Source organism: Tenrec ecaudatus, chromosome 18 (assembly GCF_050624435.1).
Source record: "Tenrec ecaudatus isolate mTenEca1 chromosome 18, mTenEca1.hap1, whole genome shotgun sequence".
NCBI classification, from domain to species: domain Eukaryota; kingdom Metazoa; phylum Chordata; class Mammalia; order Afrosoricida; family Tenrecidae; genus Tenrec; species Tenrec ecaudatus.
Window position 1 is genome coordinate 2,200,486 of NC_134547.1, and position 20,887 is coordinate 2,221,372.

At 44.6% G+C, this 20,887-nt stretch overlaps 1 protein-coding gene and 1 pseudogene across 1 annotated transcript; both read left to right on the forward strand.

Moving 5' to 3' along the window:
* Window positions 1–488: 488 nt before the first annotated feature.
* LOC142432576 (vomeronasal type-2 receptor 26-like) lies at window positions 489–14,698 on the forward strand. The gene is made up of 6 exons (XM_075537801.1): window positions 489–682; window positions 3,009–3,300; window positions 5,038–5,880; window positions 9,335–9,580; window positions 11,213–11,336; window positions 13,791–14,698. Exons 1-6 carry the CDS (start codon window positions 489–491, stop codon window positions 14,696–14,698), a joined length of 2,607 nt encoding a protein of 868 aa, XP_075393916.1.
* A 1,525-nt stretch (window positions 14,699–16,223) lies between these two features.
* Window positions 16,224–16,615, forward strand: LOC142432458 (large ribosomal subunit protein eL27-like; annotated as a pseudogene).
* Window positions 16,616–20,887: the final 4,272 nt, after the last annotated feature.

Here is a 20,887-nt window from a genome sequence, read left to right on the forward strand (position 1 = left end):
TTCTGGGTAGATTGTCAGAAATGAGATGATATCCACAGGGATTATGTAAGTGCTTAGGGGCCTATGCTGCCTGGTGGCTGAGAAGTCCTTGGTTCAATTCTCCTAGCTGGAGCTCCTTGGGGAAGCAGAAGGAAGATACCCCCAGACCACTCCCCAGCGTCTCTCCCCCAGGGTCAGGCCCCTAATGGTGTATAATTGGCTCTTTCCTAATCTGTCCCCACCAGGCATCCACCTCAGGGGAGAACTCCACAGCATCTGAGTTCCTCAAATCTCTCTCCTCAAGGGAAGTAGCTGAAACTGGTCCCAGCAGCTCCTGTGAGTTCAGCTGTCTGACAGCTGAGAGAAGTGCAGAGGAGGCAGGTTATAAAACAGCCACAGGGAGGAAGGAGCCCTCACCTGCCCTTCTCTCAGACCCGAGGTGGGAAGCACGCTTCCTCAGGGAGGAATGAGCGCATCCTCCTCCGCAGGCTGGAGGACCTCGCCCCGCAATGCTGCTCAGCTCACTGTGGCTCTGCCACCTGCTCGCTCTCTTTGCCATCACACCAGCAGGCCCAGAGGCGCACGGCTCCCGCTTTGAGAGGCCAGGGGATGTGATCATTGGTGGCCTCTTTCCCCTGACTCCAATCAAAGACTCCTCTCTTGCAAACTTCACCTTCCAGCCAGTTGATCTCGGCTCCACTGAGTAAGTATGGCTGAGGGGTGGTGGGGGGAAAGAGGAGGAAAGAATTCAGGATGGTAATGGAGGCAGCCAGTGGTTAACCACTTAACTGCTTATCGAAAGGTGGGTGATTTGAGATTTGAACCTACTAGTCATGACAGGGTCAAGGATGTGAAAGTCTGCCTCTACAATGATTACAGCTTCAGAAACTCTCTGGGAGAGTTTGGTCTGTCCTATAGTTGGCTACTAGTGGCAACTAGTAAAGACAACAGGTTTGGTTGGTTGTTGATTTTCTGGTAGAATAGGAGCGATGTCCCGGTAGCACAACTATTAAGTGCTCTTAATAGATACAAATAAATGTTAAAAGTGTTCATTTCTAAGAGAGTACAAACCAACTCATGGCTGCAGACTCATCTTGCTGATGAGCGAGCCAGAGGGTGAATATTCGTGTGTTCTTCACACAGCTTTCTAATGGGGTGCTAAAACCCCCCAGAGAATGAATTAGAGATGTGTGCATTCCTAGTGCTTTTTATGCAAGAAAGGAAGACACACTTGACTATCTTCCTGTGGTTGTGGTTTGTGCAGTCAACTGGGGTCTCGTCACTGTGCACAACCTACAACCCTTCTTTACAATGGAAGATGATCCTACCTGGTCCTGCCCCATCTTCTTTCTCAAAACTGCTGGTATGTTTTGGGCTCATTGTGGTAGCCCATGTGCCAGCTCATCTCGTGAAGAGTCTTCCTCTTTTTCATTGTCCTCCTTTAGCAAAGCACGACACCCTTGTCTAGGGACTGGCGTCTCCCAATGACATGTCTAAAGCACATGAGCTCATCTCACCACCCTTGTTCTCAAGGAGCATTTTGGTTGTGCTTTTCCCAAGGAGCGTCTTACAAATCAAAGTATCCTACCAAACAGAAGGTGCCTGAATGGCAGCGTGCCTGGTTGAGCATCGGAAACAGTATGAAATATGAACCCAGGAACTATTTCAATGCTATCCGTTGTTTTATTATAGTCCCGTTTGTTGTGTACATGTTCCACTGAGAAAAGGGATCGTGAACTTCTTATCCTGTGCACATCTCTCATCCTTGTGCCTCTCAGAGTACTGTAGAGAACTGGCATTCAATAGATATGATGAAATGTTAAGAGCTGAATGGAAAACGTGGAGAGGTGGACTTAGGGCAGCGCTCTTGAGCTGTCGTGGGACGATTCTGCGCATTGTACAAGGGTAACCGCCATCCTTGGTCTTTACCCACTAGATGCCAGTAGCAACTTCTGTCTCCTGCCGTTGTAACAACCTAAAATGTCTCTAGTCATTGCCAGATATCCCCTGGTGTTATGGATTCAGTTGTGTGTTCCCCACCCCCTGCAATATGTGTCGTCAATCCTACATCCTATACATTTGGGTGCAATCCTCATACAGGAGTGGTATTGTTTCTATGGTAAAGAGGCCGTATCAGGGTAGGGTGTGTCTTAAATCAATAGGTTTGGGGACGTAAAAAGTGGAGATCAGGCACAGAAATGAAGACACATTAGTGGGGCAGGTGGTGGTGAAGATAGATGCCCTGTCAAATGAAGACAGCACAGGAATCAGGCATCAGACTTCAGAAGAGGCCAAGACCTTGCCTTACACCTGACAGAGAGAGAAAGGTTTCCCTCCAGATCCAGGGCCCTGAATTTGCACTTCCAGTCTCCTAGACAGTGAGAGTAAAATTCCTGTTCACTAGAGCCACCCGCTGTATGAATCCTGTTCTACAGCACAAGTAAACGGAGACATCTGGGGGTGGGGGGTGGGGAGGATCAGCCTCAGTTGAGAACTAGTGGCTTGTAGAATTGAGATAACACATTTTAGACTCAAATCATTGCAGTACCATTCTGTGATTAGCGCTCGCTCAATACCAGAGACCAAGTTCTGAGCTCAGCTCACTCGTTTAGATATGGTTCTTCAAGCAACAAGGTTTCTCTGACCTGCTCATATCCACTTTCCACATCAATAGATCAAATGTTCTGCCCACTAGATTGGGAAGCACTCACCACCCATTATAAGCTGATTTTATGGCTCCAACTTTAAGGGTTCTTCGCTTGGCTCCCGTCATCGGCACACATCAACATCACCACTATCTGATTTCACCCTGGTTCTTAGCAAGACTTGCAGGCTCATTGTTTAAAGCTGGGGTTCTGGTTCTATTTGTCTGCCCTGATCCTGTAACGGCGACCATTCACTTAGCTCCAGTTGACTCATTAAGGAGAATGAGGTTCTGAAAAACTGTATCTTGAGCATGTATTCTTGTGTTGTCACGAGCTCAGCACTGACTCTATATACTGTGGCTTCTTTTGTTGCATTCTTTTCAGATTTAGCACCTGGATGTATCTGGTCGTCCAAGCATTTGTCTTTGCCATTGAGGAGATCAACAGGAATGGTCACATTTTGCCCAATGTCACCCTAGGGTTCTCCATTAGAAATACCTATGATGTTGTATCCAGGGGCCTTCTGGAGACCATGGACATGTTGTCAGGCTGGGAGAGTCCCATTCCTAATTACAGTTGCAGGGACAGTCCTCCTCTGGTTGCTGTGGTTGGAGAGTCAAGGTCAACCATTACTATGCCAATAGCAAGATATTTAGGACTTTATAAATTCTCCCAGGTGAGTAACTCTGAAATCTCTGGCCATTCATGGTCAACCAAGATCCAATCACTTGTGACTCTTGGACTCTCTGTAGCACAGCAGCAACCTATGAATTGTTAAGCAATGTCAAATTTTACATGTCTTGAAGACGATGAGATCACAGTCGCAAAGGGAATAACAATGATGGTGAAAATATATTCTAAACTTAGGTGTTTAGGTAAACATCTAATAGACATACAGATTCTCTGATCTGAAATGTGAAAGCATGGAAGTGATTGGAGCTTCCAGATTGGCAGGGGCGGGAGTGGGAAGTGCATTGCTAAACTTCGTCTTTTTTGGTTACACTATATAAGGCAGTTCATCCCTCCTCCTAAAGATACGTTTAAAAAGATGATGATGATGGTGAAAGAAGTCAAAGGAAAAGAAAACAAATTTCTTCTCAGGCCTTAAATTGTCCCTTCCCACCTTTTTCCAAGAAAAAAAAATCTAGCTCATAATCGATTTCTATGAGGCATACAGGGGACAAGATTACATGAGCAAGAACCACCTGACTTAAAAGAAATATAGTCAAAATTCTCCTTGGAATCAAGATGGCCAGACTGTCTCACTTTGGACGTGCGATCAGGTGGGGCAGATCTTCAGTCAAGGACACCGCTGTGGGTAGAAGGGTCGGCAAAAAGAAAACATTCAAAAAAGGGAGCCTTCGTGATGAGAAGGAGTGGCACAGTGGTCCCAGCAGCAGGCAACCTAGCAGACAGGGGATGGTGCGGGATGGGGCCGCATTTTCTTCGATTCCACATAAGGCCACTGTCACTGCCACCAACTCCTCAGAACCTAACAACAACGCGATTTCTTGCAGGAACCATAAGTAACGGAGAGGGGCCATCAGGGAATGTACATATTGACTTTTTCATACAGATTATAATGCACATTGGTACTATGTTCAGGGTGATAGAATTCAAGCCCTGGGCATTTCTGTCCAGAACTGGAAGTGGGAGTGACACAGCTGGTTTGTCAGATGAAGTGATAGAAATCAGAGCTGAAAATAAACAAAGGAATGGTTCTATGTACAAGTTTAGTAGCAGACTTTGTTCACTGGGAATATTTGGCAAAATGGAGGCAAGGTCAAGAGAAAATGTCTAGTGCAAAGCAAAGATGAGAGAAATAAAATGTGTGACTTCCTTCAGGTATGGCGGGTGTGGGTGGTGGGCCTAAATTCCCCTCATCTGTATAAAGAGTAGGAAAGAAATGGCAGGGAATTCCTTACGATGGCCTTTCTGCATTCAAGGTACCTGTGACTTGCCAAGTCTTTCCCTAGAGTCAGTGCCTTCAATTCAGACTTTTCGCCTCCTAAACTGTGAGAAGGAGCACTGCTCGTGCAGTGGCTAAGTGCCTGGCTGCTAACCAGCAGGTTGGCAGTTCAAACCCACTAGCTGCTTCACAGGAGAAAGTGGTCATCAGGTTCAGTCAAAGGACAGCATTTGCCAGGGAACATTTTCAGAAGGCAGGAATGATTAGGGAAGACAGGCAAATGGAAACCCCGTGAGGAAGAGTGCTGTTAGATTGTCATCAGGGTTGTTATGACTCAGAATTGAGGCTCCGGCATTGGGTTCAGCGGAGACAATACAGTTGTTTGTTAAGACTGCCCCCAGGTGGAACTTTGGCTGCAGCAGCACTAGCAAATGTCACCACTCACCTTGCCTTTTTCACTGAGAAAGCTCTCTGTTCACCCGCTACAATGTTGTCTCCATGTAGGTGAGTTACTCGGCCACCATAGTCACTCTCAGTGACAAGACCCAGTTCCCTTCCTTCCTGAGGACAGCTTCCAGTGACCAGGTCTATTTCCCATGCATCCTTCAAATCCTGACCCACTTTGGCTGGGTCTGGGTAGGGATGGTGTCACAAAGTGATGATTATGGATGGGAGGGAAGTCGCCTGATTCACACCGTGTTACCGAAGGCTGGGATCTGCCTTGAGTTCACTGTGAACATCCCGCTCTACGAGTCAATAGATGCGGCTGGTTCTGTCATCAGAGTGATCAAGGCTTCCACAGCCAAGGTCATCTTGCTGTTTCTAACCAACAGGAGCTACTGCCTGTTCCTGCCAGTTCTTTCAGGATACTGTGTGGTAGGAAGGCTCTTAGTGAACACATTCAGTCTCAACAAAGTATGTGGTGTGAACTTCCCGGGCATTGCACAATTTCAACAGGAGTCCTTCACTGCTGTGGACCATCGCAGTGTGGTTAGAGGGCTCGATGCCTTCCTTGGCCATCTCCATCCAAACAGGACTCCAGAAGATGCATTCATCAGAAGGTTTTGGGGAGATACGTTCAAATGCGAGTGGCCCACTGGGGACCACGGTTTCCTCACCAATGACACTGGGATCGAAACAGCTCCCCTCTGTACTGGCGATGAGGATCTGAAGGATCCTAGTATTACTCTCCTGAATGCAAAGCATGGAGGCACGGCCACTTTGGCTTACCTAGCAGTTTATAGCATTGCCCAGGCCCTCCAGGCCCTCAGGAAAGATGCGCAGAGGGATCAATGGTTTGAAACCAGAGCACAGGCCAGGACCAGGAGTTTCTACCAGCCATGGCAGGTGAGAGAGTTAACACTGTCACCAGTGGAAAGACCTTGTATCTATCCAAGTTAGACACCTAGTCAGACGAAAAACAGAGTTGACATACTCCGGACAGGGAAGTATTAGAGAAGGGACATTTATATCTCCTCAATCATTGGACCCATTCACTGAGGTTTCCTAAGTGCCAGGCCTTGAGCAGAGTTCTTCTGGTGATGGGAAGATGCTGAAAACCAGGTCCCTGTGTTAATAAAAGGAGTCCTGGTTTCACAGTGGTGAAGCACTTGACTGCTAACCCAAATGGTGATAGGTTGAACCCACCAACCAGCCCTGGGAAGAAAGACCCGGTGATCTCCTTTGGTAAAGCTGATCACCTAAGGGACCCTCTGTGCTTGTTTGACTCTCTCCCACAGGTTCACTGGGGGGTCATTATGAGTTGGAATTGACTCGACTCTGTACAACAATAAACCACAACCCAACAATGTCCAAAACCCATCCCATTCCAACCCGTAGTGACGCTACAGGACAGATTAGAACTGCCCCAGAGATTTTTCCCAAAGGTTGGAAATCTTTGTGAAAGCTGACTTCCGCCTCGTTCACCCATGAAGTAGCCAGTGGGTTCAAACCGCTGACCTGTTGGTTCGTATTGAGTGCTTAACCACTGCACCACTAGGGCTCCTTAGTCAACAAGAACGTGTTAGTCAATGCCAGAGTTTAGCTTTACAGCTATGAATTGTTATTTATTGAGTTATACCCCTTCCTCTCCAAATGACGTGTTGAATCACTGGTCTTTGTGCCTAGGAATGTGCTCTTGCTTGGAAATCTAGACTTTCTTTTGTGATGATAATATTTTATTAATATGCTATTAATATTAGCCATGCCAGTGTAGAGTGGACCATAAGCCAATCACTTCTGAGTTCTAAAGCGTTAGATACAGAGACATTCATGATTGCCAGCAGAAATCGGACATTTGGAATCCAGAAAGTCACAGACAGAAATCGACACAGTTGATTTCAAATGACATAAAATACCCTTTATACATTTTTGGCTTCCAGAAGTGTCAGAAAACCAATGTGCATTTTCTAAATCCACTTGCTCATGATGTTTTTGTAATAGAGGCACAAGGGAAGTAAGACAGCATGAAAACCACCGATTACACTACACGGTGACGTGCGTTTTATAGGAAGCATGTTCCATGTGCTTTGGGAACACATATGATTTCGCAGTTATATTTTGAGTCGTTACCATGGTGGCTGTAACAATGGTGTGAAATAGGACAACTCTGAGGATGGTGCAGGACTGGGCAGTGTTTCCTTCCGTTGCACATGGGCTTGTTATGAATCACAAGGATGGCATCTAACAGAACAGTGAAGCGTAGGTGCTATTATGGGACCTGAGTGTCCAGGTGGACCTGATCCCTAACATAACTGAGTTTGCTTACCAGGTGTAAAAAAGAAAATAGACAAGCAAAAGTAGTGAAAATCATGATTTTCACTATCAAGATATGTCTTCAGGCTACTGATCGATGTGATCAAGAATTGTCCACATGTATTCGTTACAAACCTTCCAAGGTCACTGCCCTTCCCCATTAGGGAGTTTCAGGATGGAGTCTAGAGAGGTCCAGGCCATACAAACTGGATTAATAAATTGGATTCCGATCGGCTAAAACTAGAAGATGCCATTTTTCCAAGGAAAGACTGACTGAGGGAACCGCTCAGGTTCTAAGACTCAGTCAACATTTGTGGAGATTATCAAGAGTCAGACAAGGAGAGAATGCCCGTGATGTCAACCCCCTGAGAAGGAAAGAGGCACTCACTGAGTGAGGCGGAGGACTGACGGTGTGAGCGGTCTGAGTGAGCTTTAAGAATAAATGCTCACATCCAAGACCACTGTGCTTGGGTGTGCATTCATGTGCCCTTCAGCCTATAAACGAAGACTCTAGATTCTATAATGGTAACAGGTACAAGAGTTCACTTCCTCGGGAAACTTTCTTTTGAGTGGGTCGACAAATGGACAATTAGTACTTTTCTCCACTTTGCTGATGTTTAAATTTTGTTTGTATATACGTAGATACACACATATATATATCTGTAACTGTTTACAGGAGTAGAAAAAAACTATAGTTACTTTTGTAAACAGTCAGAGTAGAAAACTACTCCTGCAAACAATTGCAGTCTCAGAAACTCACCGAGAAGTTCTACTCTGCCCTAAATGGTCGTTATGCATTAGCATCGACTCAATGGCAGTGAGTTTTGTTTTTCGTTTTTCTTATTGTAAAAAATATGTATACTTTTTCTTTCAGAATATGTAAAGATGAGTTAAAAATATTACTCCTGGGGATCCAGTTCATGAGTGTTTATTCCAAGTAATGTGTTGCAACCTGTCTCTGTGATCACTGGATGCTGTAGACAAGTTCTCTCAGTAATACAATTGCCCTGGTCTTGGTAGAGTGCCTTATTATTTTATTATTATTAGTATTATAAGTTCCAATCAAAACAGGGGCTTCCCAGATATCGTTTTGCCTCCTGAAATTCAAAGCAGAGAAATCAGCTCAGAAAGTTAGTGACTTAAAAAAAATCTTGGTAGGATTTCTTGAATGGCACAAGAAGACCAAGGGGCTTCTTCAGAAGATGTTTAAAGGAAATTCAAAATTGCATCAGCGAGCAAAAGGTCGGGAAATTTGCACCCAGGAATTATCTTCCAGCATTCTTTGAGGGTGTCCAGGGCTGTCCAACGAGGAAACCATTGGGACCAAGTACCCCATCTACCCTTTCCAAAGCCCAGCCTTGACCCAGGATGGTTTTTTTGTGCCCCAAACTCAAAGAACACTTGAAAGAACATGATTTGGGTTCTTAGAAGAGGCCCAAACGAATGTTTTGATGTAGCATAAATAATAAGAGTACAGAATTGTTCAGGGAAGGGTTAGAAAAAGGAAAATACCATCTTCAGAAGTGAACAGAATTAAGAAGAATATGTTAAGAAGCAATAATTTCACATTTTGATATTTTTGTTTAATAATGGTTTCTAGGATTTTATAGGAATACTTTTGACACACCCTAACATATGTGTATGTAAGATAAATTATGTATGTGTACGCATAATTTAATATATAAGAATACATTATGTATGCACATATATAATTTATTATCTGTATGAGGGAGCTTCAAAAAGTTCATGGAAAAATTGAAAGAAAGATATATAATTTCTTTCACGGACTTTTAAAGTCCCTGTGTTTGTGCATGTATGTGTGTGCTTATCCACCTATACAAATACACACATGCACATATATGTGTGTGTGCATATATAGTGTATATACATATATATGTACATATATATCCATTAAATTCTTGAAACATTCCATTTTCTTTTAATTCCATTTCCACCAATTTTTTGAAGTCCCCTTTTATATGTGTGTGTGTATGTATATATATGAATTAGACAACAGAAGAGAAGGGTCAGTCTCTGCCATCCACAGCTCCTGCCCCACCTCCGGAATGTGCACTTCACAGCACCCAACGGGAATGAAGTGTTCTTTGATGCCAATGGAGACACTCCGGGCGAGTTTGACATTCTGCATGGACAAGACACACCCGAAGGCGCTTTTCAGTTTATGGCCATTGGCAAGGTATCCGTCTCCACTCTGTCAAAGGCAGAAGGGATTTTCAACGACAGCGCCATCAGGTGGAGAGGAGGAGTCCAACAGGCCAATGGAAGTTCAAGAGTAAGTGCAAAGAGGCCTGCCTTAACTCCTGGATTCTTTGGGTGGACATGCAGTTAAGGGCTTGGCTGTGAGCTGCAAGGCTGGACTCAAACACACCCAGAGGCACCTTGGAAGGGAGACTGGAGACTTTCTTCTGAAAGGTCAAAGCCTTGAAAACCCCATGAGCACAGCTCTACTCCATCCCAAGGGGTTGGTTGCCATGACTGTAATTCACTTGATGACAACTAACAACAACAACCCCTCAGATTTACTAAACCCACAAAGCCATTTAAGCCTCCTCTTTTCCCCATCATGTCCCACCTCTCTGTAAAATATTTCTGACATCAATCCCCACTGCCCCATAACTGCCTCTCCCTTAGTTGACATCACTCAATGCCTCTTACTTTAGTAATGAAAGCTTGGTTAAACATATTCAAATGTATTCATTATCTGCCTTACCAAAGAATAAAAACCGCAAGAGACTTAACAATGTGCTGGAACTTTTTAGTTAAGACCATTCTCATTGAAAATTGTAACAGGATTGAGTGTTGTTCAAGTCCTTTTTACTTGAAATACTGAAAGACTCTGGGATGTTTGCAGAACCCACTGACCAACATACCTGACTGGGACAAATGTAAAACTAGAGCCTTTGTGTGCTTGATGATGGACAGCTGTCCTTTCAGAGCATTGAATGAACTGACTTCTGAAGCATTTGGGATCCAATGGTTGTAGATGAGGTCAGATATGATTTTGTGTGAGACTTCCCAGGCAATTCACACGAAGAGAGGTGACTTCTACAAATGCGATTTAAGGCAAGGGGATCTAACAATTACCTGGGATTCTTATAGGTATACAAACACAGTCCCGTCTTTTAAAAGAAATCCCCTTTCATCCTTGACTTAACTCACTTAGTACCATCAAGTCGATGCTGACTCTACCCTACAGGACAGGGTAGAACTGCTCCTTTGAGTTACCGAGACTGTTAACTTTTCACAGGAGTAGAAAGCCCCGTCTTTCTCCCATGGAGCAGCTGATGGGTTTGAACTATTAACCTTGCAGACCACAGCCCAACTTGAAGCCACTACAGCACCAAGGCTCCTCTTCCTTACCTTAAGGCATGAAAATATTTATTTGCATAATTACTCAAAGTAATTAATTATGCAGTCCAATTTAGGATTATGTGACTGGAAAAAACGTTTCTTAGGGGCTTCTGGGAAAATAGCATCTTTGTTCCTCTAATCCGCTACGAGGGGCGGGGGGATCCCTCCTAACTATTAGTGGGCATAAAGTTTGGAAGTTTTATATCATATCATAACTCAGCGAGAAGATAAAGTCAATCCATTAGGTGGCGTCTTCTTAGTGTGTCTCAGAGACATGGAGGTGGGTTCCTTAGATTAAATCATGTCTGAAAACCTCCTCATGCCTAGAGGTCTAGATACACAGGAGAAGAACTGTTTTCATTGTTTAAGGTAGTGAGTGTGAGCTTTCGTCTCCCTTCTGGACAAATTCACCTCAATTTATATCAGCAGCATTATAGTTATTAGAATACCATTAGACCCTACTCGAGATGTGAACGAAGGGAAGGAAATCAAGCATCTTCTTGATCATCTCTGCCGATGTGTCACCCATCTCACCTGCGTGTTCTCCTCGAAGGTCCCTCGCTCTGTTTGCAGCGAGAGCTGCCCTCCTGGGTTCATCCAGGTGCTCCGTCCAGGCTGGCCCCAATGCTGCTTTGACTGTCATCCATGCCCAGAGGAACATTTTACAGAAGGAAAAGGTGGGAACAATTCTTGACCATCATATAAAGCAATTAATAAAAGGGGTACTACCTTCTGGCCAAATCTCTTTACTTGAAGTCAAGGAAGTTAAAAATGGTAGAGGGGACACTTTCATTTTCATTCATTCATTCTATCTCAGAATGAAATTTGCTCATGAATTTAGAGGTACAGGTTCAATGTCACAAGAAGACTTCTGTCACTTTTGCTCTGTTCCTTTGTACATAATGTCCCCCCATCCCCACTCTTTATTGTTGCTTTTCTTCAATTTGATTATTCTGTGTTTTGATCCTGCTCTTGTTGTGTTTATCCCAAACGAAATCTGCTGACTTCTTGATTTATATTTTTCATCAAATGATTTTGGGGGGGAAATCAGTCTATTTCTTGAAATGATTTCTCTCTCTTACAACTCTCTTCTTGAAATCCAATTACTCCTATGTTAGACCATTTAATGTTTTCTCATAGGTCCTGGATTTTGTGTTCTCTTTTTTTCCCTCCAGGTTTCTACTTTTCAATCTGTGCTTTGTTATTAGAATCATTATCAATAATGTCTTTTTCCCCCTGTAAAATAAGTTTTATTTAGATTCAAAAGTTTGCAAATTGGGAAGCACCAAAATTGTGAGATCAAAATGCATTTCAAAGAGGGAACATAAGTACATGTCTTTAATCAATACTTTGTGCACGGTGGGGGAAAGGGCAGGGGTGGAAGTTTGAATGTCAATCAATCAACGTGCTCTATAAGACTCATCAGCATTTCTATCGACTGGGATACTCAACCTTAGCCACATTGCTAATGTCATTAGTGTTTACTAGTCTTTATTTCTCTATCTTTAATGTGAATGGACTCCCTCTGTAGTATTTCTGGTGGCACTGTCAGGTGGACTGCTAACATCAAGGCCAAATGATTCAAGTCCACCAGCTGCTCATTGGGAGAATCATGAGGCTACATCCTTGGAAACCCTATGAGTTGGAAATGAACGCATTGGCCATGCCTGGGGAAGTATTTTTATTAATGCCATCTACAGTGCTTTCACTTGGATCCTAGTCACTACATGAGCTTGTAGATGCTGGATTTCCAGCCCCCCGTTTCTTTCTTTCTTCAAGCATACAATTACAAAATTAGTTATGATTAGTTTTATACTTTTATAGACTGCTTTTTAAATTTTCCATGATGAGTCTATACACAGTTTAATCTAGAACTGTTGCAGACCCTTTTAGACTAACTGGACTTCTGTTTTAAAACAATATTTCTGAAGAATTTTTCCACGGTCTCTCCATTTTGTCACCTAATTTCTCTATTACTTTTTGCTAAAACTCAGACAATAATTCTATCAGCTCATTGCACTTTATTTTGAATGAATAACGTCGATTTTAAATCTTCAGTATCTTATTTCTTGCTGCATTCTGAATAATTTTCACAGGTAGGTCTTCATATCCTTAACTTTTCAGCAGGAGCATCTAATTCATATGTTAAAGAAATCTACTTGTCTTATATTTGAGTAAAAAAGTCATATAAAGTATATTTTCAATTAAAATAGTTTTATCTATTATTTTGTCATTTTATAATATCCTATATCTTAATAAACAATGCTTAGGTATTTTCCCCAAAAAATGATTTGCTTGGGAATTAATACAGGTGTCATATCACTCGATACATCAATCACATGAAGCAGTATTGTTCAATTGATACCTCAATCAGTTTCAAAACATTCTTTTCCTTCCTGAAGCCCTTGACATCGGCTCTCTTCTATATCCACTACCCATCACTATTTCTTCATAAACGATGTGTAGGTATTTTAAAGATAAAAATTTCCACGACTTCTCTCTGGAGGTTCTGAATCTTATTCACGTAAGTTTATTAAACAAGCTTACTTAATACTTATTTTTCAGTAATTCAGTTTAGTGACAGATCTGTTATTCTGATAAACTCTTTTCTTCATGTGGGAACAAACTATTCACCTTTCCACTCTTTAAAGCCTGGATGAGACAGCGTCCCTTCATCTGTAATGTGACATTGCTTCTGCCAATTGCTTTGTGAGTGGTAGAAATACAGGAACACTTCAATTCAATCCAGGGTTGGATACTTTGGAAGCAGCCAGATGGTGTGGATTTGACCACACAATCTTTGCCAGGGCCATCTTATTGTTACTGAATTCCTGACGAGTTTCACTTTCGTCTCTTCCCCAAGGCTGTCCTTAGTTCTGTCCCTCATCATCTTCCTCTCCCTCTGAGTGGTTTGGGAGCTATGTCTTTATGTTGGAGTCTTGACTCTCATGCCTTAGGCAAACAAGCCAAGAGCAAAATGAAGCCCCAGGCCTATCCACCACTGCAAACAAATAAAAAGCCCACTCAAATAATGTCTAGTGGTTTTGAGATGACAGCTTTCAAAGTAGAAGAACAACGTCTCAACTAAACCTTAGAGAAAGAGCAACGTGGCTCATGTGTTTTCCTTTCAGATTCGGTTCGATGTAGACTCTGCCCTGAAGGGGAGTATCCAAACAGGAACAAGGACCGCTGCCTTCCCAAAACGGAGGTTTTCCTGTCCTACGGAGAAGCGTGGGGCTTGACGATGGCCTGTCTGTCCGTCTTTTTCACTGTTCTCACAGCTCTCGTTCTGGGGGTCTTTGTGAAATATCAAGACACCCCCATAGTCAAGGCCAACAACCAGATGCTGAGCTACATCCTCCTCGTGGCCCTCATGCTTTGCTTCCTCTGTCCCTTGCTCTTCATTGGCCGTCCCACCGCAGCCACGTGCCTCCTCCGACAGACCACATTTCTGGCCACGTTCACTGTGGCCGTGTCCTCTGTTTTGGCCAAAACCATCACGGTGGTTGTCGCCTTTCAGGCCACGAGACCCGTGAGCAGGATTCGTAGGTGGGTGGGTCCCCAGACAGCTTATTCTGTGGTCTTCTTCTGCTCCCTCATCCAAGTAGCTATCTGTGGGATCTGGTTGGGTAGTTCTCCCCCCTTTCCAACCAAAGACTCCCTGTCCTTGCCTGGACACCTCATTATCCAGTGCAATGAAGGCTCTGTTGTTGCTTTCTACTGTGCCCTGGGCTACTTGGGGTTCCTCATCTTGGGGACCTTTGGTGTGGCTTTCCTGGCTAGGAATTTGCCCGACACCTTCAACGAAGCCAAGTTCCTCACCTTCAGCATGCTGGTGTCCTGCAGTGTCTGGGTCTCTTTCCTCCCCAGTTACCAAAGCACGCAGGGCAAAGCCATGGTGGTGGTTGAGATCCTCACCATCTTGGCCTCCGGCGCTGGACTGCTCGGCTGTATCTTTGCTCCCAAGTGCTATGTGATCCTTTTCCATCCGGAGAGGAACACCCATCGGTCTTGGAAGAAGAAAGCAGTATTTCAATAGACGCGGCAAAATCAAAGGCCACCTGGTACGTGGGGGTTTTTGTAGTTCATAGACATCAACATTCGCATCCAGAACATTGAGAGAATGCTTAAAGGGACTTTAAAACATGTAAGCCAGAAATGGGCAGTGGGGGTGGGGGGCGGCCAGGGCAAGGAAAGAAATATCCAGTGTTTGCTGAGCCATCAAATATTACAGATCCTTTTATAAAAGGAAAAAGCCAACCACGGCCTAGTTGACTGGGAAAGGGGAATGCCAAAAATAAAAAGAAGCACGATCAAATATAGTTCAGAAGGTAGAGGAAGACACTGGACGTTTGGAATGAAGAAAACACCAGGGAAAGAGTCCTGACACATAAAATGGCACCGCAGGGACACCTGACTTTTTCCGACTTCACAAAGGATGACCAGGACCAACAGTTCAAGACCGATTCCTAGGGGACATACCTATTCTCTCCAAACTTGACACCAATTCTGAGACCAGCCTCCCCTCCCACGGCCTTCTCTACTTCTCTCTTGGCCCAGGAGTCTTGGGTTCCATGATTCGCTGCAATGGCCATGCAGAACTCAGACATGGCTCACAATTATGGAGGATCTAAGGGAAGTCTTAGCTTATGATTCAGAATAGCCTCTTCTCAGCCATGCCTTTGGGCGGGTCTTCCTCTGTCCCTAAGCATCTCAGTCCATTTGCCTGGCCTCTTCCCTGCTTGGGAAAGTATACAAAGCTCTCCTATCTCTGCTAGTAAATGCCTAGTGGTACCCCACCCCCTCCTCCTCTGCCAGGGAGCCCTGGTCCAAAGGCACTTAGCTCTAGCTCTGGGCATTTGAGATCTTGGTTCCTGAAGAGGCTTTCCATTCTGCCATAAAGTTCACAGCATTCTTGCTCCTGGGCCCTGAAGTTCACTGTATCGTCTGCGGTAGGTCTTCTGGTTTTGCTGATATCATGTCTCTGCTGCTGCTTTTCACCATCGCACTTTCTCAGCGAGGTATTACAGCTCTCCCTCTCTCTTTGTTCCTGTGTTCAAGACATTCTCAGAGCACGGGTCTCAGGTCCAGAGGTTTATCTCCGCTCCTGGCTCTCCTTTACTGGTAGTCACCTACCAATCCCATCTCTGGGATGGCTCATGTTAAGCTTAGCAGGACAGCAAAAACTAACCAACCCCTTTGTGAGAACCCATGCACCTTATTTGCATACTCCTGTGCCCACATTGATGCCGTGCACTTAGTCACATTATTGTAGTGATCTCTGTTCCGTGGTGTACCATAAACAACACACCTGCATGGGCCCACTCAGTCATTTGGTGGCCTTCAGAAGACTGTAGGTGGAAGGGTCATATTAACTGACTGGACCACATATGGGTATACATTAACATGAAGTGTGTACTATTTATATTAGAAAGCAATTGAGAACGTGAACTAGAAAATAGCTGAGGTCATTTCTTCCCGGGATGAAAGGTCAGCAGAAGTGCCCATTTCCTCCTTTCTGCTGCCGGCCTCCCTAAGAACTTGCCGCCGAAAGGGGAACGTTCATGAACCCTGGGAAGGTAGTGCTGGCCCTGGCCCGAAGTTATTCTGGGCACAGAGTTGTCATCATGAAGCACACCAATGATGGCATCTCAGATCACCCCTACAGCCGTGCCCTGATGGCTGGAATCAACCGCTATCCCCGCAAAGTGACCGCTGCCACGGGCAAAAAGAAAACTACCAAGAGGTCGAAGATCAAGTCTTTGGTGAAAATGTATAACTCTAATCACCTGCAAGGTGCTCTGCGGACATCCCCTTGGACAAGGCTATCGTCAACAAGGACGTCTTCAGAGACCCTGCTCTTAAACGCCGGGCCCGCTGGGAAGCTGAGGTCATATATGAGGAGAGGTACAAGACGGGCAAAACCAAGGTGTTCTTCCAGAAGCTGCGGTTCTAGATCTTCCTGGATTTGATCATTAAAAACACCCCCCAAATGTGGCTTTGTCTGCTTGCTATATGTATTGTTAGCCTGGGAAAAGGAACGTGGATGGCGTGAGACACGGGGTTGGGTCGTGGTAGGACTAGGAAACAAAAGTTAAACCTAAAAAAAATATATTGAAAGAAAATAAGCTAATAAAAGGTAATTTAAAATATTGCTGTGGTTGTTTTGTGTTGTTTCTGATCCACAACCAGGCCAGGTGACAAAGTAAAACTGCCGCAGAGGGTTTTCTTGGATTTAAGTTTGGTAATGACATGTCGTCAAGCCCCTCCTTTCTCAAAGCTGCTGGTGTGTTCCCATAATCACCTTGGGGGAGTGCTTAACTTGTGACACTCGGATCACACAGAAAGTTGTCCCTAAGAGTCGCCGATGTTGCTGCGGGGTGTCAGGAGAGGCTATTCCAGCCACAGCAACCCTGGAAGACAAAGGAGACGCAGTACTAAACCATGCTCACCCGTGTCCGTCAAGACATTCAGAAGACGGCTTGCTACCTGGCAAGACACCTGGAAAAGAGCCACATTTCTGCTCATTTCAAAGAAAGGGGATCGGACAGAATTCGGAAATTATTGAAGGACACCATTAACACCACAGGCAAGCATAATTTTACGGAAGATAACAAAAACGTGGTTGCAGTTGTACAACAGCAAAGCCGGACTCAGAAGAGGACGTGGAACAAGGACTCACTGCTGATGGCAGGTGGACGTTGGCTGTAAGCAGAGTATAGCATAAAGATGTTTACCTGTGTTCCATGGGTTATGCAAGATCATGGATATCGGTGCAAAGAATAACGTGGGAGCAAATTGTCTTGAGATGACCGCTGGGAAAAGAATATGCACCGAAGTTCCTGCCCGTGTAGATATTGGTACTAATTCTCTGAACGCAGAGAACCTGGAGCAGAACCTTGTCCTGGGCTTCTGAGTAATGGGTTGCATTACTGGGACAGTTTGAACCTCATTTCCTTCTCCAGGTAAGAAAACACCATCACTGAGAGTTTGACCGTCAACAAAGTAAATGCTTTCTCTCCTGCTCCCTGGGAGACTGCTCAAGCACAGCATTCTGCAGGTGCTCAGTGGTACTCCCCTCCAGACTATAGACTACATTGGCTGGGGTATTACTGCTTCTTCGTTTGCCTCCAAAGTATGTTGTCAACAGTCGCCTGTGTGAGAACTTGTCAAAGTTTATTGTCAACAAAACCTGTGTGTGAGAACTTGTCCTGAGAAATTGTCAACAATTCCTTTGTGTGAGACCTTGTCACCGAATGCAGGATACGTGACAAGAACCGTATATAAGCCGGCCTTGAATAAAGTTTTGGGTCTTAGAATGTCTATACTAATCCTCGCCTTTTTTATCCGTTATCTTATCTCTTTATTTATCTTTATTAATTTGGACCATGCCTCTATTGACCTCCTGGTCATTGAGAGAGAGCTGGTTCTTAGTGAATCTCAGAGAATAAGAATTCTAGAACACGCTGTGCTCATGCAAAACTCATAGATACACAGGGGCCGTTGTTTGAACAGAACATGGAGATACTAAGTGGTTAAAAATCAGGAAAGGTGTGTGGCAGGATCATAGTTTTTTAAAAACCATTCTTAGTCAATCTGTATGCAGGACAAATGATCCAGGAAGCCAGACTCTCTGAAGGACACAGCATCACGACTGGAGGATGGGGTATGACAGGGAGGCTGGGCAAATGAGGAGCTGATAACGATGAGCTCAAGAGTGAAGACAATGTCCTAAAATCGATGGTGGTGATGGTTGCAGCGCTCTTGTTGAGGTGATTGAACGACCGGATTGTGTGATATGTGAATTATGTGCCAATAAAACTGTTGGGGGTGGGGAAGAAAACCATGCAGATTGAAAACCCCCCAGAAAAACAAAAAGGAAAGACTTTGGAAAAGATTAGAGGATGACTCATTAACAACCTTCTGTAGGAGGGCAACTCAGCTTTGCTTGCCGACAGTGAGCAGGATGGAAGTAGTTGTGCAGGTTCTTCATGAGATATGGGCAGATTGCAGTATGGTCGCCAATTTCCCAGAAGGGCGCCCTCACTAAGCATCCACAAAGGCCAAGCCAAAGCTGAACTAGTCATGATGACTCTGCTTCATACATCCCAGACCGTCTTTTCCGCCACACCCTTTGGGCCAAGCAAACCCCCAAAACCAGCCGAGCTCAAGGGCAGACGACCATACAGGATATAGAAACAGTCACCTTATGAAAATGCGGTGCTTCACAGTTTCCTTTCTGGGTACAGCTGCTCACACCCCAAACCCACGGCTCTTGAGTTGATACTGGGTCATCGTTACCCTTCAGGATACGACACTATCCCGGAGGGTTTCCAGGACTTTGATAAAGAGCCTCATGCTGCAGCGGGTCAAGCACTTGGCTGCTTGGAAGGCTACTGGTTCAAAACCAGCAACTGCTCCAGGATGATGCAGGTGCTTCCAGAGAGATTTCCCATGAATCTACCGGGCAGCAGTGAGAGTGCTACGCTCACGACTCAGAATGCGGTTCAAACTCACTACCACCGAGTGGATGCCGACTCATGGTGATCCTATAGGACATGGTAGAACTGGCCCTGCGGCTTTCTGAGACTGTCACTGTGTACAGGAATAGAAAGCCCCATCTTTCTCCCAAGGAATGGCTGGTGTTTTAGAACTGCTGGATCACAGCCCAACATGTAACCATTATACCTCCAGAGCTCCTCTGAAGAATACTACACAACGATGCAAATAACCAGAGCTGCATGTAGACGTATCTCTCAAACATCGTGATGGAAAGCTTAAGTTGCAAAAAATTAATATATTTTTATGCCACCGTTAAAAGTTAAATTCCGTGCCACGTGCTGTTTGGAGGTCCTTATAAATGCAGAAGGAAGACTGAGGAAGAATCAATGAATTTGAGTTATGGTGTTGGCAAAGAATATTGATAGCACCATGCCATGGACTGCCAAAAGAAGAAATAGTCAGAATGCTCTTTAGAGTCAAGGAGACTTTTCGACATGTTGCCCGGAGAGACGAGTCCCTGGAGAAGGACATCATGCTGGGTCAAGTGGAGGGGCGGGGATAAAGAGGATGGTCCTCTATGAGATGGACTGATGCAGTGGTTGTGAACAATTGTGAGGGTGGTGCAGGATCAGGCAGTGTTTCGTTCTGTTGTACCTGAGGTCGCTAGGAATCAGAACAGGCGTGATGGCACCCAACAGCGACCACATGCGTAAAAGGAATAAAAGGGAGATGGGAACTCAACTTCAGGCCAGACTAACTGCAGAACAATGAAAGGCCACTGGACTAGGGTGGGAGCATTAGACTTGTCCATCTAAGTGGTGCCCTTTAGCTACATGTAACGTGTACCTTGTCCTAGGAGACAAAGAAATCAAAATAAAATAAAAGTAAAATGTTGGCACTAACTAGAAAATAGTAGAATTCCTGTAAGAACACTTTGTTTTATTAAACTGGCATTCCATGATGCTCACATTCCTGACATGATCACTGAAGACAAAGTGTGTGCATAAGCAAACGTGGTGAACAAAGGTGATGGTGGCTGGCTATCACAAGATATAATGTCTGGGGTCTTGAAGGCTTGAAGGAAAACAAGCAGCCATCTAGCTCGGAAACAACAAAGCCCACATGGAAGATGCACACCAGCCTCTGTGATCATGAGGTGTCGAAGGGATCAGGCATTAGGCATCAAAGAACAAAAAATTATATCCTTGTGAATGAGAGGGAGTGCAGAGTGGGGACCCAAAGCCCATCTGTAGGCAACTGGACATCCCCTTACGGAAGGGTCTTGGAGAGTAGATGAACCAGTCAGGGTGCAGTGTAGCAATGATGAAACATACAACTTTCCTCTAGTTCCTAAATGCTTCCTCCTTTCCCACTATCATGATCCCAATTCTACGTTACAAATCTGGCTAGACCAGAGGATGTACACTGGTACAGATAGGAACTGGAAACACAGGGAATCCAGGACAGATGATCCCTTCAGGACCAGTGCTGAGAGTGTCGATACCGAAAGGGTGGAGGGAAGGTGGGGTAGAAAGGGGGAACTGATGACAAGGATCTACATATAACCTCCTCCCTGGTGGACGGATAACAGAAAAGTGGGTGAAGGGAGACATTGGACTGTGTAGGACATGACAAAATAATAATAATTTATAAATTATCAAGTTTGTTATGAGGAAGGAGATGGCAGGGAGGGAGGGGGAAATGAGGAGCTGATACCAAGGGCTCA

Bases quoted from the DNA above. Each gene is read 5' to 3' on its own strand.
- LOC142432576 (XM_075537801.1), top strand. From the start codon at position 489: ATGCTGCTCAGCTCACTGTGGCTCTGCCACCTGCTCGCTCTCTTTGCC. The intron at 683-3,008 runs GTAAGTATGGCT...CATTCTTTTCAG, and splicing joins GTTGATCTCGGCTCCACTGA to ATTTAGCACCTGGATGTATC. The intron at 9,581-11,212 runs GTAAGTGCAAAG...TTCTCCTCGAAG, and splicing joins AGGCCAATGGAAGTTCAAGA to GTCCCTCGCTCTGTTTGCAG.